The sequence below is a fragment of the Oryzias latipes genome, chromosome 23, assembly GCF_002234675.1.
Source record: "Oryzias latipes chromosome 23, ASM223467v1".
Lineage (NCBI taxonomy): Eukaryota > Metazoa > Chordata > Actinopteri > Beloniformes > Adrianichthyidae > Oryzias > Oryzias latipes.
The window spans coordinates 16,328,001-16,354,718 of record NC_019881.2 but is presented as its reverse complement, the minus strand read 5'-3'; the positions used below and the strand labels follow the sequence as shown (position 1 = coordinate 16,354,718).

Genomic DNA, 26,718 nt, shown 5'->3' with positions numbered 1-26,718 from the left:
CACAGTTGGGCCAGATAGATGGAAAGTGATGCCTTGGAAAGACTACGGGTGTATTGGCAAAAGTCTGGCGATAGGATATATTGCGATACATGTCAAGTGTCACTCGTTCTCGTCTGGAGCCCAATACTAAGCACCACAATCCAAGTTTCGGTCCGGTACCCACCCCAAGCAAAAACCAAGTTGTCTCATAACAAAAAATGTGAGGCTGGACTGAACATTTAACACCAGCTAATTATCCCAAGATGTTCTTGTTTTGGTGCGGTGTAGAGCTGTGTGCTTTGCTGCCAACTAACGGTCGAAGGTTTAGGTAGAAAAAAAAAAAAAAAAAAAAGACTGAGACGCTGAAGGACGCTCAAATAAATAAATATTCCCCTGACAGCATTTTAAATCGATTAAAGTTTCGCCAAATGAAATATTGGGACACGTCGCCAAATCGATTTTTCCCTGCACCCCAATTGAAGACACCACCTATCCACAGGTATTTTGACAAATGCTGATTTTGTTTACACACTGTCCCGCTAGCTTACAGCCCCTCACACCCCCAACTTAAGATTAGCAGTGCAGCAAAAACATCAAATCCATCATGACAGAAATGTTACAAAGACATTAAACACACTGAAAAACCCAATATTTCCTTAAGCAGATTATTAAACTAGATTTTCACGTTCGAGACATTTAAGTGTCCAATGCCTTTAAGTGAAAAACCACTACCCTTACATTAGGCTAAGGGCAAGTGTGCCAATTTCAGTTGTTGAAGAAACATTTGAAAAAGCTATGCGTGGATATGAAGTTTTACTCTCACTTAACGAAAATAGAAATGATCATTTCTCAAAATGCCGTTTAACATGAGAGCTTGGTCCTTGGTCCAGAAAATGAGCATTTATGAAAAGAAGAAAAGGCCCGTGCAGATTGCCTGTTGAAGAGCTTGGGGTCCTAGAAGGCTGTGGGCCACTGGCTTTGTGTGATGGAAACTAAAAATATAACCAAGGCTAAAGACAGAAGCCTCTCATCAGCTCTAATAGGACCCCACGTGGGACAGAGAGCGGCAAAAAGAGAAGGGGAAGAGTGAAAAAGAAATAGGAAAAGAGAAGACCCAGAGGAGCAAGGCCAAAGAAGGACAAAAGTGAAAACAGCCAAGTTGCAGAAACAAGGGCAAATGTTGAAAGCAGGAAGGATAGCTGGAGTGGAAAGGCAGGAGAGAAAAAGAGGGCAGGTAGCCACCGACAGTGTTTTGGGAAATAGAAAAGGGGGAGAGAAAGAGTTAATCCTATAAAAAGGGGTTGTGACTGCATCTGTTCTACCTACAGCAAGCAGATCTTAATCTATGGCAGAGTCATAAAGCTTGTACTAAATCTCTCTCCTGCACATCCATATAATTATATTCATAGGGGCTGTGTAAAGAGAGCCCATGATTTAGCGTCCAGTGCCTGGGAATGTGTATTTGAGCCCAAGAATACAAAAAAAAAAAAGGAGGGAGAAGAAAAAGATGGATAGGAGCACCAGTGCATGAATGGGTAAATATTTAAAAGAAACGAGATGAAAATTCAGAAATGACTGATATGCCACAGCTAATGATGGCCTAGCTACAAAATATTCTGTACATTCTCAGAGCCTCAAGGTGCTTCTCCTCTGTTACCTTAGAGGTACATTTGTCGAGTTTAATATTAAAATTTGCAGTTTGGCAAACGGAGAGCTTTCCTTCATTAATGGATGTATGTAGTTGTGCAAGTTTATATAAAAGATGAAAGAGGCATGTGCAAGTGCTTTGTGTTTTCCTCACCGGGCTTCTGCGGCGAGCAGCTCATCATAGTGGGAGGAGCGCTGGTCGTCATCCTGTCTGTATCTGATGACTGTGGCGAGGCCTTTACTGACAAGAGCTTCTGCTATGTTTCTGGGAGAAGAAGGAGGTCATTTCAACACTTGTTGAGAGGTAAAGAAAGACACACACAAAAAGAAAACATTGTTCCCATTGACTGGTCATTAATGTGAGATCACCCACAGAAAATGGCTCAATTCCAGTTCCAATGAAACAAAGAGCCGGACGTCGTCAGTGAGCAGTTATTGGTCCGAGTCTGTTTAAGGCAACACTTCTATGGCAACTTTTCTCACCAATCAGGAGTGAGCGCGTTGAAAGTCCGTAACCCCTACCACTTCAAGACAGGCGACACCAAATCTATCAAATGTTGAAAAGGTGGCACCCAGTACTTTTGTTGAAGCTCCCGATTTGTCCGTTTATAACTTGAACAACTTCACTCAGTCCAATTCTCATACACAGTCAATGATTGTACCAAATGTTTTTTGTCTTCGAATTACTGTTTAGTCCTTAAAACCCTTATTAGGGTCTTTTTAATACAAATTTACCCCAGGCATTAAAGTTCCATAAACAAATGTTTAAGTATGTATGGGAGAAATAAAATGGGTGCATAAGAAACTAAGAACACAGTAATCATGCCCACAGAAGATGGAAAATACAAGCTAAATTTTTAAAATTTCTTAAGGAAACTTCATTTTTTTCAAGGCAGAAGCAAATTTTTCTTAGCATCTTCAAAATGTTCTGAATTTGTTTTAGTTGTCATTAAGAATCTATTTTAAATTCAGTGTTCTTTTTTTTAAATTTCTTTATTGATATTTGCAGTTAAAAATGTGTTCTAAACTTGTAAAAACCTGTCTTAAGTCCTAATCAAAACATGTCTTGCAAAGGATATCAATAGAAACCTGCAAAAAACTAAAGCTGCCGAGTCTCTAAGAACTTTCTTGCCCAAACACATCGAGTGTACAGACACTTGAACCACATGGAAAAATTTATTACACATAGCGTACGATAAGACAAGGTTATACAGGGTCAAAAACGATTCATTCTACCGACCGCCTCAGTCCATGGCTTCGGCATTCACACAGGCAACATCTACTGTTATCTGAGAATCGAAGAGGATGCTATAGACAGGGTTGTAATTGAATGTTTACAGGGCCAGATCCTGACCTTTGTGCAGACAAGTACCATCAGATACTGAACAGCTGGTGTGATGATGGAATTGGGTCTCTGTCTCCCCATGTGTGCATGAGAAACAGCTTTGTGACTTTAGTAATAAAAGAATATTATAACAGGAGATAATTGTAGCTTTTGAATAAAAACAGACTTCTAAAGCTTAATTCTGGGCCAGGTGGTAATAAAGCTCCTTTTTTGTTTTGATTAATTTCAAACTAGCGAAGAGCATTTATATCTGGGGACGGTTAAAAGGCATCAAAACGTCTGAAATGAATATCTTCAAAGCACTGCTCCTAGATTAAAAATAATTGCTTTCACTGATGATCGTTTTCAAAAAAAGGAAGCTCTTTTAGATAGCTGTGATTCCATATAGGATTAGCTCACCTTATTCTTACCTTTCTATAATGTCTTTTGTCAATGCTTCTATTAATGAGGTGTCCGTACCACAAAAATTAAGCGTAATGGCATTTTAAAAGTAAGCCGTGGAATTTAATAATCAATAAGGCTTATTGTTAATGCAGATCAATTAAAGGTGAATTTCTAAAACCCAACCTTAACACCTACTCATATGAGACTACGATCTAGCAGCTGAACAGTGGCCAACATTTGATTCCAGGTTCAATTCCTGTTCTGCCCACCTATTTGTCAAAGTGTCCTGGGGCAAGACATTGAACTTCACGTGGCTCGTAGTGGTCAGAATGGCTCTACCACCATCGGGGTACCACTGTGTGTGTGAAAGATGAGGGTGAAACATTCAGCTATTACTTACATGCCACCGATTGTGACTGTGGCACAGGTGCGTTCTGAGAAGGCAGGCGTGCTTTCCCCTGGACCTGTAGCTGCTCTGATGTAGTCGACTGTCACATTGACCTGCGGGGTCAAAAAAGGAACACAAAAAGGAGTCAAGAGAGTAAAGGCAGCATAAGTTACAGTAATAATTGTTAGGCGGAGTGTTCTTTGCGTGTGTGTGTGTGTGTGTGTGTGTGTGTGTGTGTGTGTGTGTGTGTGTGTGTGTGTGTGTATTTGGGTCCCTTTGTTTGTCCCACTTCTCAAGGTCACCCAGTCACTGTGAATCACATCAAACAGCAGTATAGAACTCCCCAGAGGAGCAGTATTAACACACTGTGGGTGTTTGGGACAACACACACACACACGACTGATAGAACCCAAATGACCCCACACTGTGCCATCTCAGCACTGCTACTGCGGGATAGACTCCGGTCATTCAACCCAGAAGATGCAATTTTGTCACTCAGCTGTGTGCATGTGCATATATCTGCAGGCATGTGACAGGGAAAGCCTCCTTTGTAGGCCAGAAACAGGAAGACGGCCCCAGCGGCGAGGAGGCAGCCAGAATGCTGCACACTATCAACTGTTTCAGAAGCCGCACACCGGCCATGTCAGACAAACGTGCCAGGGAGGATAAATGAAGACAGGAGTCAGGCTCTATAAGCATCATAGAGCACACTCGATTAAGACAGAAACTTCGGATGAGCCCGTTATAGGAACATGAAGAAACAATGGCAGCCTGTCATTAGACAAGTTGAGGAGATGGCGCTGTGAGAAGGAGACGAGACGCTGCCAGAGCTCAAATTTGGACTGTTGTTCGGCACCAGGAGAATCTATCATTTTACAAAAGACTGTGGGGAGGGGAAGGAACATTAGGAGGGCTTTTCATTATGGTAATAATTCGTCTCATTTCCATTTTTTGTTTTTTTTGTTTTTTCATCTCAAATGTTGGCATCCCTTTTTCAGGATGCAGCAGAGACATGAACACCACCAAAGCACTGCAGAAGCATGCTGGTGATAAGATTCCAAACCAAAACATAAAACTGATGGTTCTCATAGGTGAACACAAGCTGATTGCATCCCTAAACTAAAGAACTTGAATGCATCCAGGCTATTTGTTCTACTTATGTTGTTCAAGTCCATCTGCAAGTCCAATTATATTCAGTTAGACACACTGCAATCATCTGTTGCGCCATTTTAAAAGCATTCATTATGATTATGTCATTTTTAGTCAAACTAAAAATGCTGCATCATTTTCTAGGACAGTTTCTGCAGAGCTGCAGTAGTTCATTAGACGTTTGAAATTTTTCTCGAGGGGCAATTGATTCCAAGGTGCAGACAGTAGCCTGTGATTGACATTGCATTAAAACTTTAATAAGCAACACCATAATTCCTATGTTAGAAGAGAGGCAGAATAAATATCAGAAAGTGACTACTGTGCGAGAATGTTCAGCGGAATAGCGTGTACTGATTAGATTGATTGTATGTCAGCATTTAGCAGCTGGATTGCCCCGGGGACAAAGGTGTTCTGCAGCCTGGGCAGTAGAGTCTTATGTTCTGGATCCTCAAACTCAGGAGACAGAACATTAGAGGGATCCTGGAGGATTTTGCGTGCTATTTTTGCTGTTTGCTGATCACTTTGTTATGTCCTCAATTGGAAAAATGTCAAAGCCATGTTAAAAAACATGATTTTCATTGGAGTGTGTATTTAAATCTCTTGGAAAAGTTCCTAAAGATTTAAAATCCAAATATATTAATAAAAGAAATGAAATACTTCTTTTGGATACAGAATAAATACATTTGAATGGTGCAGCACATCCAGACATGCTACGAATTCAATGTCCCCCAAACTGTGTATTGTTCAAGTGTGTAACTGTTCAACTGGAGAAAGCTCATATCAGCCCATAACTGCAGGGGTTCGCATCTACCGTGTCCAGTCAGTAAGCAACTTACCATTGCTCTCATTACCCATCCAATAACCATTCTATTATCCTCACACAGTGCTGCCTTACTGTAATGTGCACTCAACCTCAGTGAAACAAAGCCATTTAAATGAGGAGAAAAACATGAATCCATTTAGAACAGTTGTTTGTTCTGTATCTAGAGCCATGGATGAAAGAGCAAAGAGTGATGTGGAAAAAAGTGAGACGAAGCCATTTAAAACAGGAAGAGTGAAGCGAGATGGCAAGATTAGGACGAGGGGAACTGACACGGGGAAAAATGAACAACTGAAAAACAGCAGATCTGCTGAGAAGATTTAAACCCCGTTAGTCAAGGTGATGACAGATTATAAACTTTGACCAGCAGTGCTAGATTAACAGAGTCCCAGGCCTAATTTCCACAGGCCATCTAACATATCTTCTGATAAGGCAAATCCATCAACATGAACCCCTCGGAGGAGAGGGAAAAAGAGAGGGAGAGGCGGTGGATGGATCAGAAAGTGGGGGAGTGATAACAACAGAGGCAAAGTGTGAGACTAAATGTGTTTGTTCTGCCAAGGCGACAAGCAGGATGGGAGTATTGGGTTAACTTTGCCAAAAGAAACATGAGTGTAATGTGTTCGTATGAGTAATGAGGACAATTCTTTCTTTGGTATTGATGACGCTTTCACAGAAAACTGTGTGAAGCTATGACACAAAGAGTATCTGGTGCCATGTCACGATTTACAGTCATCGCCCAGAATGGACTTGACACGAGTAGTTTTCCAGACAGGAACACAATGAAAGCCTGCAAGCTCTAAAAAATCTCGATGGAAATAGTTTTTTTTTTCTCCCCCCCAACAGAAACAGCTTTCTGCACCTTCTATTGAAGCCAAGCTACTAAAGCGGATTTCCTTTCAGCAAAATGAATTTGTGTTTAAAGATTTTGGAATTTCCCGCAAAAACAAATTATTTGTGTTGTCGTTTCATTGCTTTTTGCCGTGCTAATCATTGTAAACCTGTTGTCGTGCAAATTGTGATTTTAAAATGGAGCTAGCTACATAAAAGCTCTCCAATTCATCAAGCTAAGCTCCATGTCATGCTCATCTGTTGCTATAGCAACAGGAGACAACTAGCCTTGCTCCTTATCCAGCTTGAACCAGACAAATGCAAAAAAAAAAAAAGACAGAAAGAAAGAAGAGCCAAGCTACCATTTAAAGACAAAAAATAGTCTAATACCGGGACATCAGTGTTGGGAGGACCTAGAGGAAGCCCCACTTTGCATTCACATGTAATATTTTGCTAAACTCAAGTCTAACCACTTTGCATCTTCTTGAATATGCACCTCAAGCATTCTTTGAAATCAACTCTAAGAATATATCAAGTAGCATATTGTGCATCAGATGCTTCCTCATACGCGCACCGATGAGAAGGGGAAACTACTGCCAACAGTTCTACACAAGCAGCTGTATAACAGGAGCCACTTTGAGCATGTAGGATTATCCGAATGTGCTCAACCCTGATAAGTGGCTTAATGCAACATTTCCATTTGACGTTTTTTTTTTGCTGAGACTGAGACCCAAGCACACAAGAAGCACTACTTATAAAGTTAGCCAAATCAAGCTTTTTGGGATTATGTCACCATGCCTGCTCTGCCGTTTCAGCGAGGGTGGGGATGTTTTTATCGAAGAAACGAGACAGACATTGAGCAACACTGAGAAAGGACAAAACCACCAATGTGCAACTTGAGTCGTTTGTAAAGAGACCTACCAGCTGAATTACTATTGCTGAAAGACAGACGGAGCTATTGAGATATACTGCAGCCCTCCAAAACAATGTCATGTTTACAAATATGCAGCAGTTAATATCCAAGAACTAAACCATTTTTATATCTTATTGCTCTTACAACATGTTTTACAGAAAGACAACAGAAAGCTAAACATATGCAACTGGAATGCCATTAGAGACCAGAGTGGATCACTAAAGACCTTTAAAAATCAGAACCTGGCTTGGTCTTTTGGTACAAACGACCACCAACACTTCAGAAGATTTTAAATAAAGTTTAAGGTAAAGGGTGGAGGTAGCCCTTTTCCACAATTACAGCACATTACTGCACAAAACAAGGTCTACTATGACATAAATGAGAGTTTAGGAAGGAGAAATGGGCTGGCACAAATGTCATTTGGGATTAATTGGAGAAAAGACCAGATCTTCTCATTCAACATCAGCGTCTGACCTCCCAGAAGGGCTTCCTGGAAGAGTGGTCAAAAACATTCCCATAACACTCCTCAAGCTTGTGGAAAGGCTTCCTGCAAAAGCTCAATCAAAACAGCTAATAAGGCAGACAAAATTTCTACTTGAATGCTTTTCTTTTTGGCAGAAACTTTGAGTCCATGTAGGGTTCATTTATATGTACTGGTCCAGATCCGTCTCTGCAGAGATGGCGGCTCAGAAATATGATGCAACTGTAAGTGGGTTGACAAAGCTGCCATTGTTTGAGTGCAACATATACACTAGAGCATATCCAGGCATCCAGCTTGACTATTAAACAATGGCCAAGGTATTATTGAACAGTTTGATAAAAGTCTTCAAGGGCTTAATTTTCAACTGGAAAAGAGAAAAAAATATTCAGCCTCAGAAAGTCTGATTAACCTTATTCAACGAGACCTTTCTGGTTGCCAAGGCAGCTAAAACTTAGTTTTTTTAACTTTGCAATTATTTTTAAGAGTAAAACACTAACTTTTATTCTAGCAACAAAGAACGATGAGCAAAGCAGCATTCCTGATCACTGTAGTTATTGATTTTACTGCTTGAGGAGGGAGGAAGCGGTGCTGCTTTAAAATGGGCGGGAGGCTCTCCACCTAAACCTAACTCACATCAAAGAGCCGATAAGCGCACACATGGGAGATCGGTGTTCAATATTAATCAAATGTGGGGGCAACATAATGGTGTATGTAATCTATACAGTGCCGAGCAAAAGTGAGGGCACTTCTTTTTATTTCATGAGTATCATTTCCATACAGCAGATTAAATTACTTAATAAAACACACGAGACGCAAAGAAACTGCCTTTGCGTTTGAAAAACACAAATGTACAGACATGGTTTATCTACAAGTCACAAGGTGAATCTAGGGTGTTTTTAAATCAGTTGCTTCTACAAAAAAACTAAAATAATAGCAAAGTACAAGGGGTGCAACGATTTATCGACCTACTTGATGAATTGATTTATATTCCTACGATCCAACCAGACTGAGCTCTCTGAGGCAACTTGGCCAATAGAAGTATACAAACTTTTCATAATGAAATAAGCCAATTAAATTGATACTGGAAATCTTCTAAGCGCTTACCGGTACTTCTATGCCATGTCTAAATCTGTAAACCATGTACCGGTAAATTCAAAATTAAAATGAATCAAATGGCTTGAAACATTCGAGACGGAAAAAAAGTGCATAGTCTATCCAGGCTCCGGGGAAATCGAATAGATTCTGGAAATTACTGGTGATACTCAGCACTACAACTACGTACCATCACAGCGAACAACACACTTGATGAAATGCTTTTTTTATGTCGTGCTAATCGTTGTAAACCTGTTGTACAAATTGTGATTTAAAAAAAAAAAAAAAAAAAAAAGCTAGCTACAAAAAGCTCTCCAATTCATCAAGCTAAGCTCCAAAAAATGACGAAGCTATCATTACAGTCCAAAGAGGCGAAACACTTTAAATTTTGCAAAGACGTGGCCATACAGTGTTGTGGAATGTTCTAATAGGTTCAGTTTGTGTGGAAAATCAACAGTGGGCTGAACTTTATGAAAATAAAATGTGAATTGTTTTGACAATAATTTCCGTTTACCTGTTTGTACACATTTAATTTACACATTATCTTGCAAGAAATTCAAGGAATCTGGAAACCTTCACCTGCACTGTTCAGTGCCAAGGTTTTTATCTGCGAGTCACACTGGTTGAAGTTTTGGCTAAAGAAGTCCTGGATCGACTATAGGTCACCGAACCGGATTGAATCAGATCATTCAACATAAACCAATGTCGACTATGAATAGTATCATTAACCACAAATTATTATATGAAATGTTACACCCCTATGAAGTTAACAATCATCACCAGGGTAAAGCAGCAATCTTTGTGCAAAACTCATTCATACCCTCAAAAAAAAAACAATCCACTGTCGAAGCTGTGCTCAAGAACCTCTATGTGATTAACCCTCCAATTGGACTCTAGAGTGATTACATTGTGCAAGACAAATTCTGATGCACCATGTAAACAGGCCTTCTGACCCAATCGAGTATAAAGATGTAGCCAATCAAGGAATTGGCTACTTGTGGTGCATACACAATGATGTCCCCAACGGGATCAAGAACAAAAAGCAGCCTTTACTTTCAAGCTCCAGTACAGGACAAAATCACTTAAGCTTTATAATCTTTCTAGATTCACCAAATTCTATTAATATTGACATATTATGTTTTCTGTAGACAGTTCTCTAGTATGTCTTTAAACAACTGGTTAGACAACAAAATGCAAACAGCGTTTACACACAGTTTTATACAAGACCTACAAACGCCCATACAGCACCACTATTAGGCTTTAACATGAGCCAAAAATGTTATTAGCAAGTTTCTACACTCATATGCTTCCATATGATGCAAGAACCCACCATTATCACACCGTTCTTCTCTTTTCACAGCTCAGCAAGGCTGTAGCTCCTCTATTCCCATTACACAGGTACTCATTATTTCCAAACACTACAAATAAACAGGAGACGTGTTCAGGCTTCACTTGCTGAAAGCCAGCTCTGGGCTGAATTTTCTATCATTAAAAAAACATTAATGAGGATGATTAAGATGACTCTGATGAAAGGCTGGGACAGAAATATGATTCTCACTCCCATACAGAGCGCCAGGAGGATTTCTTTTGGGTTTTGGTTTTGAGTGGGTGCATATTTTTTGGATTGTTTTTCTTTTTTCAAATCTATTGTGTAGTTATAAAAATACAAAAAACAAAGAGGCATTTTGAATCCAGATGAAGGGCAACATGGTCTTGTAGAGATCTGTGAAGTAGCTTCATACATTCACAGACCAACAGAAGTATTATGCCATCTTCTTAAATCAAATATTTTTTTCTTTCCTTCCGAATCTCTAGAAATAACATTACTTTCTTATACTTTTATAAGAGTCTCTAAGCTTTACATCAACACAGGTTGGCACTGTTCAACTGTACATTTCTACAACCATCCCACATGCTTGAAACATAATTCCTCTGCACCAAAAGATGTCAACAAGCTGCAGAAAGAATACAGCCGGTATCTACAAAACTGCTGCAAAGAACAGCATCACATCATCACAAATATTGCTCCCATTCACTTAAGCTTAAAGGAGGTGAATTTCATCAAAGCAAGTTCAAAACAATAATATATGTAAGGTCAAATCTCTGATATTTGTCTAGAGCACAGCTTAGTTTAGTGGAAGGCTCTGCTGGGTCAGAGGCAAGTTAATAGGAGAACAACCCCCCCTCAGGTGTTCAGACACAGTAGATCAATAGACACAAGAGGAGGAAATCAACACTGCTTGTTTAAAGGGTGCGTCCAGGCCAGCACCGAGCCCCTGGGCATACCAGGGGTACTTGGTATTCATTCAGAGACAGAGGGAAGGACTTATCCAGCTCAAAAACACATTTGGCTTTCTGTGAAGGCAGCTAGAGGTTTAGGGAGCATTTATATAGCCTTATTGGGGGCCAAGACCATTAATTTCCTTTGAGAGAGGTGATTGGAGGAAGAAAAAAAAACAAATCAAACTATACAAAAACAAGAATTTGAGAGTTTTCAAAGTTGGTCAATGATTCTTACCTTTTTACCGATGAGCTTCTTTCTGAGGAATTCGCGGGCCTCAAACATGTATGGGATGTCATAGAGCGGCCGGAATCGCTTGTCTTTGTCCTTGTTTTTCTCCTGAATACAATTGAAGAGGAAGGAGGAATGGGGGGGGATAAAAAAAATGTTAAAGTTATTCACATTAGGAATTCAAAGTTTTACTGCTAAATTAATCTGCTGAAGAAGTCAATATCCTTAATTAAAAATAAAAAAAGACAACAGTCACATTCAAATCTGAAAAAAAAAGTACACATTTAGGTTTGTCTTGCATCTCAGTCCCAAGGGAAAGACTTGCCATGGAGTTCTGAGAAATATTTTGGTCTGACAAACATCCACACACTCTGATGTGCACACAAACACCTTCAAGCACAGCGCTCCCCTGTAGCTGACATATTTCTCCGAAAATATTAAAATTAACACTTACCAAGTACACGCAGAGGCAAAGACACCTGTGTTAAACAGACACAATGGAAAAATGGCAGTCTGTGCTGCGCAGGTACACGCTCAGCAGCACACACCGTCTCCCGCTGTCTAACAGGGGGAAGGCCACAAATAGAACTTATTTGCATTTTCAAAGAAGGCTGAGGTTTAGCGTTGCTTCCAGAATGAACAAATAAATACACGCGAGTGACACGTGCGTGAAAACAGTACGTCTAATGACGAGGACACCGTCAGAAATTTAACTACAGGTGTCGAGAGGAAAACTGCTATAAATGACAATACCAAAGTGCTCAACACCCTTGCTGCCCTCTTCAATGAACACCATCATTATCTATCGTACAAACAGGAGTCTTCGAAATGAGCACACGGGCTTGGAATAAATCCTCATTTCCTTCCCTCTTCAATGCTTTTCATTCATTTTTAATGACTCCCCAGTTGTTCAGAGATGCCAGGTGTGCCACACAGCTGGGCGAATGGATGTGAAGAGAACACACAGGGGGAGAAATGGATGTGTCAGCATGTGTAGGAGTTTATGGCTCAATTAAGGTCTTCTTGACAAATTTTGCAGGAGACAGGCTTCACTGAGATTGCAGACGGCCTCATTTCAATGACAAAACTTTGTCCTTGGAATTTTGCGTCCCAACAGACAAAGAACTTTCCTTTGACCTTGTTGGGAATTAGGATAATGTAAGGCTTCAAACTACAATCAAAACCTCATTCTTTTCTTACACTGAACCCATTAAAATGGACAGCCAATATCCAATAACCATCCAATTTTGTGAATGCTAAGAACTTCTACATGACATGACAGGATAATCTAGTGAAGTATTGGATTAACCCATTTCTCACAAAGAAAGTCAATACCTTCCAGGACATACCAATCATTATCTAAGTCATTTTGCAGTTTCAGATCTCCATATGTGAACACACAACATATAAGGCTGTCGCATGAAACTTGTTGTAGCATCCATGACAACTATCATTTCCTCCCTGAGTCATAAAAACAGAAAAGCAGCATCTCATTTTGAAGACATTTGTTCCGGCATCAGAAAAGTTGATGCTGCAACCATTGTCACCCCATATTTACTGAGAAAATAATAATAATAATAATAATGAAAAATAAATCAAATGGAGAGGGTTCTCCAAAATTACGTCGATTGTTGTCTAGCATGTAGGCTTTGATTCTCTGAGGATTGTATTTCTATGGTCCATTTGCAAATGTTTGACTATACCTACTTTTCAGATAGTGGTGGGAATGTAAACAGCCTTACAAATCCATTATCTAGATAGCCATGATGGAATATAAAGTGAAATTATAAAAATGTAAGCTTCTGCAGTCAAGGATGGTTATTTGGCAGAGATTTTTACACTGGATGGCCTTCCTGACACAACCCTGACTGGGGACTGGCATGGGGAGACCAAAACTTGCTTGTAAAATACAGATTTTGCTCTATTATTTTAGGAAGAGACAAAAGTGTTTTTGTTATTTTAATTAAAAGTAATATCTACCTACCAACATTAGATTGGAAAAAAATATATGAAATTAGCTTTTTTTAATAGTTAAAAAATACATGCCTGATATGATGGGTGATATGTGTAAGAGAACAAAAACTAACATGTTTAATGGTGTGGACAAACCAGAACCTGTTTAAAATGTGGCAAAAATGAGAGTTTTTATTGTAAATCGACCAGGTCATCATCAGTTGCTGCAACTCTAAGAATCTGCAAATTGTTAAACAAGGTACTTTCCTTTGATCAATAAGACTGTTTCACCTTGATTATTGTATAAAAAAAAAAAAAAAAAAAAAAAAAAAAGAATTTGATTAAACCCATTTCATTTAACTACTGATTTTTACATGTGCTCTCCCGATAAACTAACATTCTCTGCAACATTGTGTTACTGCAGCCAGACAATCCCTTTACATCCTTCATGTTCTTGTGCAGCTCCACTTCTGTTACATATAGAGGAGAGACTTTCTGGTTTCTGATGTCTCAACCACAACTAAACAACAACAGTTTGCACCTTCTATCCTCCGGGGGAGTTTTGTTCTATTTGGGGTGAACTCCCTTCATTCCAAATTAACAGTTAAACCTCAAGAATCATCTTTGACTATTGTAGAGGCATGGTGCACACTGGGTTGTTCAGTGTCGCACAGCTGCAGGCTTTGGGCTGCAAATGTGTGGATGCTACCGCTTGAAGCATTTTCAACTTTTGGAACATCAAGAGTGAAATCATGAGTCAGGAAGCTGTCAGTTTCTGATGTTTGGCTAGGATCCTGGGGGAGCGTACAGTAGTAGGCCTTAGTTTTGCATTTAGCTGACAGAGTGTTGTTTAAGTGTGTAACCTTTCTTTTGGGAGAAAAACGCCGTGTCCCAGACAGAGGACATTAGTTTTTGATAAAACAGTAAAGTGGGAGTCTTCGACAGTCAACATTTACTACAGTAATGCTGAACAGCACGGCTCAAACGTGCAAGCATAAACTGTAGATGCCTTTAGAGGATTGAGCCAGAGAGGAGGAGGAGGGCGCCATCAAGATGAAGAAAGGAGGCGTGTATTCACCACAGCATCAACTTTAATGTTGCCTGTACTCAATAAAAAAACGTATGGCAGGAAGCAGAGCAGAAGTGACTCTGCACTACCATCAGGCAGCACTGAACTGATATTTGATTCATTATAAACAGATTCCCATTAAATCAGATTCTTTCCACTACTCTTCAAGCATTAACGCAACTCCAGTAGATTCTGAAGTGGATAAAAGCGGCCTTGCACTGATATGCAACACTTTACAGTAGTGAAGTGCTTACACAATCAACAACCACTTTATGTTAGCAATGTGTCAAAGAGTTCAAATAAAGTTTGTTATTTAGGTGATGCTGGCGACATCTGTGGTATTAAAGGCCCTCTCCAATCATATTTTGATCTACTACAAAAGCATTTCCAGTGGTCTTTTATAAGGATAATGCCATTTTTAGTCCAAATACAAAAAACTTTGTCATTGTCTAGGACATAGTTTCTGCAGAGCAGCAGTAGTTCATTAGAAATTTACCAATGAGTTGTGGGCGGAACTTCCCCGTTTCCCATCATCCATCTGTCTACATGCTCTCCTGCTAGCGTTCATCACCTCACAACCCCAATCTAACTTTGCTGGTGTAACACAAATGGCGAGCAATAGAGCTATATCCAATTTTTGTTTTTGAGCCAGACGCCAGCTCGGACGAGGAAAAACAAAGACGTACATGGATCCGTTTGTCTGCAAGTGGATGCATAAGAATGGAGCAGAACAGGGAGCTTGTGGCCCACCGACCGTCTGCTCTTGATTCACAATTTGAATAAAGGAATACTCCGAAAAGCAATTTTGAGCCTAATTGTTTTATATCCTCCATCATGAGAAAAAGAAAACTCCAATAAATTAAAAAATAAAAATCATAGAAAATACGTCTTAGAGCAGGGATGGGCAAACTACAGCCCACGGACTGGATCTGGCCCCACCTCCATGTTTGGTCTGGCCCACTGAACAATATCAGAGACCCATGTTTTTTTTTTTTTTTTTTTATCTGGCCACACGATCAAGAACGTGACATTTTATTCCCCCCTTCTGCAGTCTGTGCTCCAACCTGAAAGCCTCTAAAATCTGTTAAATGGAGCAGAAGACAGTCTTCCCTTTTTAAGTCGCAGTTCATCTTTCCTGGTTTAACTCGTTCTTTTAGAGCAATTATGCTGCTTTTTTAAACAGCACACCCTGTTCTGTGTCCTGATTGGCTGGAGACCCCGTCAATCAATCTCCTCTGTGCCGTGTCTCCTGTACAGAAACGTGGAGCTATTCAGATCTACAGAAATCTATGATCGATCAGGGGCCTCATTTATAAAACTTTGCGTAGGATTTGCGTCAGAAGTGGCGTACGGATGAAACATAGGACGTGCGTACGCACAGAAATATTCGGAGTTATAAAACCGTGCGCACGCACATCCTACGCATCTTTCTCTTAATAAATCACAACCAATTCTAAATGCTGCGCAGCTTTTGCGGCCTCGTGACACGCCTATAGTTGCCCATAAATAGTCCATGAAACGCCCACAAATGAATATTCATTGATTGCGAAACCATGCCAAACACGGAGAGAAAATCAAAAAAACGTAACTTCACTCAATGTGAAGTAGAAGTTATCGTTGGCGAGGTGGAAAAGAGGAGAATACTGTTGTTTGGAGGGCACAGTGTGGGCATTACTAATGCCAAAAAGGCACATGAGTGGCAGACGGCGGCAGACGCCGAAAATGCTGCAGCCTCACATCCTCGGACCGTGGCCGAAATAAAAAAGAAAAGGTCGAACATCAAAGTCGAGGCAAAAAAACGTCTAGCGCTGACCCCCCCACCCCCACCTCCACACACACACACCCACCCGTGTCTGCCACGGGTGTGGGGGGGGGACACCGGAGCTGACCCCTCCTGATGAGAGACTGGCGGCAATAATTGGGGAATCCCTTTTAAGTGGAGTGGTGACTGAGGCGCAGGGGGACACCGACGAGCCAGATGCACCGGGTGACACACCCCCAAAAGCCCGCAGAGGAAGTCGGAACCGGCTCATAAGCCACTCGTCCTCGTTTGCCAACAAGTCTCCTTGCTGTCTAAAGATGCGTTCACTCCAAATTCTTCCATTTGCCACATCTTCTAAGAGCGCAAGATCAGCCATTGTGCGTCATTACGCATTGTGATGGGGCATTTTATTTCCCTCCATTTAATTACATCTGACAAGCTACAGATGTCGGGAATAATCGACGTGGAAATGGGAAATTGTTCAGCGCAAATGTAATTTCTTGTTGCTTTCTGAATGGTCGAGACATACGCCATACATTGTTTCATCAAAAATAAAACAAACTAAAGGCATATGCATGAATACCATAATTCTGTAGTTTATGAAGAAATGTTTTACTATGAAAACAACTTTCCCTAGTGGACAATTAATGCATCTCTCTCTATCTATCCATCTGTCTGTCTGATTGCACCTATATCTGCTCCGCCAGACGGACACATTGACGGGAATATCAGTTTTGTACATTATTTCGTTCTGTTAAATATATTATTTATGAGGATGAATTGCACAACATGCCAATATTGCAGAAAATATTTCACTTTTCTTTTTGCAAATATGTGTTCATTTGAATTTCTGTTGTAATTTTCGTTTGATTTTTTTTTTGTTTGTTTCACTGCTGATCGGTCCAACGGGTGTTCGTGTAGGCTGTTAATTGTAAGACTTGCTTTGTGAAGTCTTCATGTTATTTATGAGAGGCAGTATTGTCATTTTCACTTTCACGTGTTTCTTCCATCTGCCGACGGCGTCGCCGTTTCTCCTTTCACCCGTTTTTGTGCGTACGCCTGGGTCAGAGCTTGCGTGAAGGACCGCACATTTTCCCGTCAAGTTTGCTTTTTATAAATCTCAACTATTGAGTAGAGAGTGGCGTACGCCTTCTTTTGTGCGTACGCAACGTTTATAAATGAGGCCCCAGATCTTTGTTTTCATTCTAAGATCCTGGACCTAATTTCTATGAAGGTTTGAGAATTTAAACAAGAGAAAAGGGTCAAAATGTTCACGTCTGCCTGAGAAAAGTGGATTTAAGCAGTGAGGAGTTTTACTGCCATAAACGTCTGTAATCAGAATCCGTGGATTTCACCGATCACGGTTATTTTTAGAACGTACCTCCTGCAATAAACGAGGGAACTCAGATGTATGCGTAGCTGCAGCAGAAGACAGAAATTTGCTTTTTTTCCATTATTACTGGATGAGAAACAGACGTTCAGGACAGAGCTGCTCAGTTTTAGCGCAAACTCACAGCAAACTGTGAGACGTTTGAGGAGCTGCAGCACTCTAGTCTAAGCCTTAGCGGGACGGGAGAGGATCCACTATTTATTTTTATTTTTTTTAATATATCAGATAGATATCAGTATATCAGACTTTTTGCCTTTGAAAATCACAGAAAAGTTCATTTTTATTTCATAAAAAGTGTTATTTATTTTATTAAAAGGATCATGAAATAATGAAACTTTATTATAGGGCTTTACAATAAAAGAAGTTTAAAGAAAAAGAGTTCTTGTGGCCCTGCATGAATACAGCGTTTCTCTAAGTTTTACATGAGGTTCATCAAGCCATTGGTGCAATTGGCTCTAAAATGAGAAAAGTTTTAACCTAAAAACTCTAAAATGTTCTGTTTTAAAACGTAATTTTCAATCTAAATGTTTTCATCCAGATTCCATGTTATTTCTTTCTCACTCCACGCATCTGCTCCTGGTCCGGCCCTTCTATCCAATTTTAGAACCAATGTAGCCCGGAAGTCAAAATATTTGCCCACCCCTGTCCTAAACGATGACAGGTTTGTTGATTTGGACTAAAAATGGCATAATCCTAATTACAAGGCCACTAGGAATACTTATACATAGATCAACAGATGATTGGACTGGGTATTTAAGTTATGAGTCACAAATGAATGGGGGGAAAAAAACATTCAAGTCTGTCAACCTAAATATATCAGTAATCATTAAGTAACATTGTTACTCTAGTGAAAACCAACATCCTACATTGTGTTTATTCTGATCAGACACGTTTTTAAATGGAACTGGTGTACATTTTTGAACACATCTAAAACTGAGAGTTTGGAAAAAGTCTTTAAACATGTGCCTTTGGAAATAATCTTAAATCATTGACATGAATTAGCCAATTCATTTTTTGCGCAAACAAACTGCAAAGCAAATAATATAAGTCAAAATATATTGATTGGATGAAGGTGTAGATGGTGTTCTGTCCAGACAACAATCTTTGTATTGAAATAATAAATGTCTTTTTGTCTTTGGGGGGGAAAAAAGTTCTTAAATGCTCAAAAATACTAAAAGACTAAAGAAAACCCTCTACTACTAAATCAGTCATAAATGTTGGGATTTGTCATTTGAGTCAGACTTTTAAACTTGAGCAGAAAATTCCAACTTAGACAAGCTTTTGCTATTAAACATCAATTATGAGCATAAAAACCATTAGGTGGGATAGATGTCTCTGGCAGTAGACATGATTAAACAAACCTCTCCAGAGACACCAGATAACAGGGGTGAAGTGGGGAGGCCTTAAACAAGTGTTGAAAGATGTGAAGGAACTTAAACCTCAGCCAGTGAAGTAGCTTATATAAAAATCTGTAGTTTGGTTCTGTCCTTAACCCTGCTTTGACCATGCCTGCACTTTTCCATACACAAAGAGAGCCACACCAACAACTGTCTGTTGAAGCATGTCCACACAAAAACGCATCCAAACACAAGTGTTTCTGAGTGGGAGTAACTGTGAGTCAGAGGCATGGAGGTCTCTCCCCACTTGGGTTTACATCAGACTCTGCACAAGTGAGAAAATTGATAAAAAGAAAAAAAAAGACTGAAAGCTGAAAAGAGAAGATGAGACACAGGAAAAAGCTGACTTCGCCCTTCAAGCTGAAAAGAAGATCAAAAATGAGAAAAAAAAGTGGAGTAAAACATGGGAGCAAGTGACGACATTCGTGTCCCATGACTTCTGCAGGTACACACCACTGGTCCAGTAATCTGTCAGAATGAGCACAATTAGAGTAGTCATGAGAGAGGAGGGGGGAGAGAGGCAGTGTTAGGAGACTAAAACGAAGTAGAGGAGACAGAGAGAGGAGAGGGGCTTGGCAGGACCTGTCACAGTTGATCAGTGCACCAGTACATCACATCTGGCCTCTGTACTACCAAACGGTGCGCGCCCTGCCAGACAAACATACATGGACTTGACGCAGAATACACAGGCTAACAAAGCTCATGCAAACAGACAGACAGTTAAAAGCTGCCAAAAGAAAAGTCCTTACAGACACCCAGAGGATGTTCAATGGACAATTCTGAGTGCTAAATGTTGAGTTTAATAGTCGAAGCAAAATACTAATGTGAACACATCTTATGGATCTCCACAGTGTGCGTCAGATTTCACTACAATCCCCGTTAGTTCACGGTCTGACGCCAATTTCCAAGATGTTTCCTGACAAAAGCTAATGCCGCCTAACCAAGCATGACTGCTTATGCATGTGTGGAGCTGTGCTTCAAGCCGTGACAATGACTTTGTGTCTGTCTGTCTGCTGCACTTTAAGCAAGCAGCCGGCTCGGTGGCGACAGAACCGTGAAGGCGGCCCGTTTGGGCAATGGGTTCTCATTGTTTTGACCTTAAGGTATGAGATCTGCCCCCTGAAGTACCAGACTTTTTTTCAAATCACACTTTTAGCTGCGACTGCTCAGTGTCACCTTTATATCCATGCTGTCACATGTAATTTGAAGGAGACTTACAAGCATTTTTGTTTATCAAGCTAGTAATGAAAAGAAAATTGCCCAAAATGGCTTCCGTGACTAAAGAAGGGGCTATATCTACATCTGTAAAGGTGTGCAGACAGGGCATGAAATCAAGGTCCTCTGCTTCCATCAAGTAACAGCTCACTTGCCAAATTCAGCAGTCAAGGCTGTAAAAATAAGACCGGATATAAGACCTACGGCTTGAACAAAAGAACAGCAAAATACAGATTCGGTTCAGTAAACAGAAATTCCTCTGACTTATGCTGAAGTTTAAGCTCTCATCTGCAAAACCGTTCTAACTCTGCATTGCTGCCATAGCGACAACACTCAAAGCTGAGCCAACAGCATTACAGACAGGCAAGCAGCTCTTTAGCTCACATACAGAAATAACTAGCTGACAAGCACCAGCAGCACCAGGAACAGTCTGTAAAAACTCTTAAAGCAGCAGCATATTATGTGCTACAGCAGCTCTAAAAGGAGATTACACTGCCGCAGTCCCCAAACAGATCAACTCTGACAACGCAATCGTATATAATCTGAGCGGAAGTGCCAAATCTTTGAGGTAACACACCATCTATTAAGCTCCGATCATCTGGCTAGTTTAAGAGATCATCATTAAAGGGTTAGTCAAATTTTTATCCAAGCCAACCCATTTAAACCCTTCTAACTCACAGAGCCAGTACCTTAATAAGGTGATTTTGGTAAACACGGTATTTGCAACTCAAGACAACGCAATTAATAATGCATGAGATGCAATAATAGGAAAACACAAACAGTGCCAATGCCACACCATTCCAATCCACACGAGCCCTCACATCTGGGTTCCCTCTCCGCGGCTCGCTGTAACATACGACGGTGTAATGAAGCACAAAACGCACACTGCTGAAGCATCTGGCGCAAGCAAAGGCAGACTGACTGACACAATAAAAAGGCAGCTCTGAGGAAAGAAAAACATGGAAAATAATAAAAGCAGAGAAAAGAGACACTAAAGTGGGAGAAGTTTAAAAAAAACAACAACTGTGAGCCAGTTAAGAGAACAGGCTGCTTTGGAAGAAACAAAGGAATGAGACACTAAATGAGGAAATGTTAACCACAATTCTGTTAGCAGCATGTAGAGACAAAAGGCGGTAATGAGGGGAGCATTTTGTTGATGTGTTGATTTTGATTGCTTGGAAACATTGCAAAAACCATCCATTTCAGAGAATTAAAACTAATGAAACAAAATCTCTTCATAAAAGAACATTTAAAAAAAGCTTTTAAATAAAACCCCCAGGAGGAACAAAGTAGGATTTTCTCGTGACAGCAGTGGGTTCATTACTACTCGACTTTCTGATGACAAGACCTGAGGAACGCGGAGCTAGAGAAATAAAAAGACATCTGTGTCACTCCCATTTTTACCATTATGTCAATAAACATCCAGCCCCCTGGTGTCACAAAGTAGGGGTGCATAAAAATGTATACGTGTGTTTTTCCAGTCAGCAAGGAAAGATGGGGAGTGTGGAAGGAAGGGGAAGAGGGGAAAAAAAAAATGATTTCCCTCACTCTCTGCAATGCTGCAGCCACTGGGTGTGTGCGAGTTGCTCACACGAGCCCCAACGGCAGGGGTGCCACCAAGTGGTCAGAAATAATCAGTCATGTCAAAAAGGAAAGGAAAAAGAAAAAAAAAAAGAGGCAGAACGCCCAGGCGCAGAGGAAAAACAGACGCCCCCAAACAAACGGTTTGTCTTTTATTACATTAACCGCATCAAAATGACAGAAAGCCTGTATGCCAGATGTTACTAGGGAGCTTCTAATTAACTGAGAACAAACAAGATTATCAAGTTAGTTTTCCAGCCATACAAGCACGCCGACAGAAAAACAAATTTATGTACCTCTCCTTCATTCCTGGGGGGTCGAATGCTGGACAGGTGGATGGTTTTATACTCTCCAGAGTTGAGTTTGACGACCATGGCGTCAGCGTTGACCACTTGCATCACCTGCAAGGAGAAGATAACGAGTGGTTAAAACAAAAGAGGAAGAAAAAGAACCATATTCATTAAAAATCAGCTTAGGGCTCGAAGCTTTAGGACTTCTCGCATGAACGTCGGCTTCCTGCCGAGTATGGAGGTGTTGGAGCAAAACTAACATTTTGCTGCGCAAGTGAGCAGATAGACCGGAAGGAAAACGGGCAGTGGAGGAGCGGGGAAAGGCTAAATGAAGAGGAAAAGATCTATTCAAAGGTAGAAAAAGGCTGACAGTGAAGATTGTATGCTGTCATGAAAGGAAGGCATTGAGAGCGAGGTGAGGAAAGGCGCGTTAGTGACTAAGCAAGGGGAACTAAACCATCCCAGCAGGCCAGCAAGGCTCGGAGGACGGGGCGAGGATGTTCAGCCATCTTAAGGATATGGGGGGGGAGACAAAGTCTGTATAAGATTATGAAAAAAGTAACATCTTGTTGACAGAGGGCTACAGAAAAGAATACGAGCCAACAGGATCGTGTTTTCCTGACATTTATAGCAAATCATGCAAAAATGGAGAAAAGGCAATATTTTTTTAAGCAAAAAGAAGCTTTTTTTAGGGGTTTTTCAATTCGTGACTGTGTGGTAAAAGCCATTCAGACTGTGGGTGATCAGCCAGGTTGATTATAGGCGCCGATATTTTTTTTTTTACTTATAAATGCATCTGCCTTTTTTTAATCCAATTTGAACTGGTTGTTTTGGTTTGGATGCAGCCACGCCTCTGCCTCCTGCATAGTCCCACCCATGGCGCCATCAGAATGGTTATGCAAACAAAACGCATAGGAAGAAGAGCCAATCAAAAATCTGTTTGCAGGGTCCTCGAACATGATGGAAAGTCAAGTTTTCTCGTGTGGAAAAGCTCTGGGGGGTGTACGGGTGTGTCGATGGTACATAAACAGAAAACTCACCTGGAAATGTAATAAACATCTTTGTCGTCCGCATGTTACACTACAAGAAACTACAGCTGTCCTATAACGCTTTAAGGCAAATGTCATACTTCTCCTTTAAAAAATGAACGTTGTCCTCCCCGTACTGAGAGAAGGAAAAAAAAAAATCTACCTTTTGATAGTAATCTGTTTACTTTTCATTCAAATTAATATGGACTCCAGATATTGGTTATCTGCCTCTTGCCTACTAATAATCAGTATCAGCCCTGATAAAACCACATCAGTTGATCTCTAATTCAGACTGAGAGCCTTTGAGCAGGGCACTTGCAGGAGACTGACACACTCACCCCTAACCTGGGCTCATATCTAAGCTGCACACATGTTACAGCACGTCTGTCCTGCCCACGTTGGGATTTATAGAAAACAAATGTTTAAAACTAAACTTGAATGTAAAGCACAGATAAAGGTGGATGAGCTCATAGATGACGGGAGGGGGGAGATCGCTGATGTAGTCTGGGTGCAAATCAAGAGCGTCTTTGCCTTTCCTACCAGAGACCAGAAATTAGACCAACCCACGAGCTAAACAGGCGGCCCACGACGGCAACTAAAATACATCATACACTAATCACTGAGTTGAGAGGGAGAGATACGGAGAAGGGCTGAGGTGTAGTGATTAAGTGCCAGGGGGAGCATGCAATCACACAGAGACACGCACACAAGCTCGCCATCCCACACGACTTCACACTCTAACAAGGTCATTTGGGGGCCTGCCCAAGTAAATAAAGTGCAAGAGAGAATGTAGCCGCAGCGGCAGGAAAAAAAAAAAAAAAAGATAAAAAAAGGCTCAGCATTTACTGGCTAATTATCAGTTGGTGGAGGCGAGAGGACAGACGCGCAGGAGGACAAATCAACATGCACCAAGACGGGGAGCAGAAAGATGGCGCGAGCCAGGAAGATGCAGCGTAATCTCACAGCAAATATCACAGGAACACAGACAGACGAGAAGATAGAGAATAGAGCAAAACATTCTTAGGAGAAGGAGCTGCAGTGACAGGTCGAGCTAGCCGGCAAAAAAAAAGACAAATAGGGCTGGCAGCATGACTCACTGAGCCAATCTGATAATAAAGAAGTGGGGATCTGCTGCCACCCTCTGCCAGTGGGTTACATGACATCTGCATTAGCTTAGGCCAGTTTGTTGTGACAAGAGGATGAACTTGTCCACCTTCAGGGAACATTTTAGTTGGCAAAACTAAAATGTGAAATTGGTTTTAACCACTGATCCAAGCACAGGCTTAGTTACAACCCACCTCATGTCAGAGCGCCTCCACTGAAAGCTGGACCTTTAATGGAAGCATCCTTGTTACTGCAGGTCAGCATGAGTCTTGGATCCAAATTACATAGATTTACACCTGATTTGAAGGGTTTTCAGGGCGTGACAAGCTGCAGTGTAGGCTCTGGGCGTGCTGGTGAAAGGCTGGGAACTAAAAATGCTTCTGGAGGGTTCACTTATAATTTTAAGACCTTCGACTAATTGGCGTTCCAGTTCAAAGATTTTAAGTAGAGCACAAACTAATTTACCCTCTCATTATCCTCCCCCCAAAAGTGGCTTTTCTGTTCTCCATAAAGCTGGTCGACCTTGAGCCCAGTCCGTGTTACTTATTTAAAAGTCCCCTCGTATCAGGTTTTTTTTCACAAACGGGCCTCTTTCTTAAACATTTTAGTTGATCCTATGAAACCATAAAAATCGAGAAATATTAGAGTCAAAGCCAGAACTGAATTTATGCCAAGTAACCTTTTTATTTTTCCTTTTGCAAGTCAATGGTTACCTGGTTGGGAGGGGGAAGCTGTCTACAGGGAGGTGGCCTATATCTGCTTCTTTAGGTCTCGTGGAGACGGAAGGGGAGTTCTGACAGTCAAGAAGGAAGACATGTCAGGTGGATTTACTTGTGGGAATTGGACCTGCAGTGCATCACCATTTATTTCTTACTGAGGTAATGAGAAGGGAGAAGTGGAGTGGACAAAGAGTGCACAGGGATACAGATGATGAAGACGATGATGATGATTGAAGTGACGGATCGATGCTTCCTTCTAAGACTGCGGTATAGCTTGTGTGCTAAAGCCACATGAGTGAATCCAGAAGAAAATGTGTATTACACACAGATCAGTGGGCAGCGGGGTCACTATGCCATTTTACCAGGCAGCTGGTAGTCTTTTTAACTCAAAATTAAACCCTCAAGCAACCACTTACAATTAAAAATCTGTAAATGTGCAAATCAAGTTTCCTATATTCAAAACTCTCATTCGCAAATCCTGGTCCTCCAGCTCACAAAACTCGCAGCCACTGAACGGTCAAAGTTGAATCAAGTTGAACTTTGACCAATCAGGGACTCTGATTTGGACGTATGGATGGCATCCTTTTTCATTGACGGAAGTGCCAACCATTTGAAAAATCATCATGGAAGAGAAATGAATAGTGGCGGTTTGTGTCCGCCCGGAATCATATGACACCAAATCAGTCATATATCGGAATGGAGCTGCGAAAGAAAAGCTTTGAGAAAAATTCACGAAGTTTGCACCGCTTTGACATTTCCCATGTAGCCTCTTCCTACTGTAGGTGGCAGACATGTGCTAGTAAACTGCCTGTCGAGCGCGACCACCATGAGCTGTACTCGTGTCACATCCACGGTGTGGCCGTAGCTTCAGAGATTGGGGCGCTTCAACCCAAAGACTATTTTGTTGCCTCACAAGACCACATGTTGGAAAAACCATTTTTAAGTGATAAAAAAAAACAAGCCAACACTTGCCAAAGGAACATAGTCCCATTACTTGCAGATGGCCAAATCCCTTAACAATGTGACTCATGTAGAAGTAGCAGTTCCAACAGAAAGAGAAAGACATTTTCTATCTATCAATCTAAAATGAAGCCATAGAGATGAAGGATTTAAACTTTGAGATAAACACATGTAATAATATTTTTAAATCAAGAAAATTGAGTACAACTACAAGGGGGACTGATGACTTTCTCATCTTACACCTCTGTGTCCAATTTCACCTGCGTGTTTCCTTTCCTCTACAGCCTTACACTGATTAATAGTGCCTCTTTTTAATACAAACACCTGAGCTCTCCACAAAAATATCCCCACATTGCCCACAACCAACCCTTTCTCAATGGGGGTGTCAGGAGGGGTTGGTGTCAAAGATCTAAGAGTGGCTCACACTGAATATAAATGTTTTATCCTTTCTCTAGCCTCTTCCCTCTGACTCAGGGAAACACATACCGTTTCTTTTGGTGCTTTTTTATGCAGTTCATCAATTTCATCCTGTAAGCAGATTGCCAAAGCAACACCTTTTTATGCAACCCTCAGCTACCCGCGACTTTTTCAAGGATTTAACCCTTTTAGAAGGCACAAACAGATGAGGAGAGTCTTTCATTTTATGTATTTAGATGCTTCTGAGCCATTGACTCCTGATCTCAGTTGATTTAAAATCTAAAAAAAAAAA

At 40.8% G+C, this 26,718-nt stretch overlaps 1 protein-coding gene across 1 annotated transcript in view; it reads right to left on the bottom strand.

Moving 5' to 3' along the window:
- Nucleotides 1–26,718, bottom strand: part of snd1 (staphylococcal nuclease and tudor domain containing 1) — a 154,583-nt gene that overhangs the window by 113,868 nt on the left and 13,997 nt on the right. Inside the window, exons 10-13 of the mRNA XM_023952284.1 lie at nucleotides 22,205–22,309; nucleotides 11,548–11,649; nucleotides 3,756–3,856; nucleotides 1,781–1,891 (exon numbers count right to left, since the gene is read on the bottom strand). Coding sequence (XP_023808052.1) covers nucleotides 1,781–1,891; nucleotides 3,756–3,856; nucleotides 11,548–11,649; nucleotides 22,205–22,309 — 419 coding nt within the window. The remainder of the gene's footprint in view (nucleotides 1–1,780; nucleotides 1,892–3,755; nucleotides 3,857–11,547; nucleotides 11,650–22,204; nucleotides 22,310–26,718) is intronic.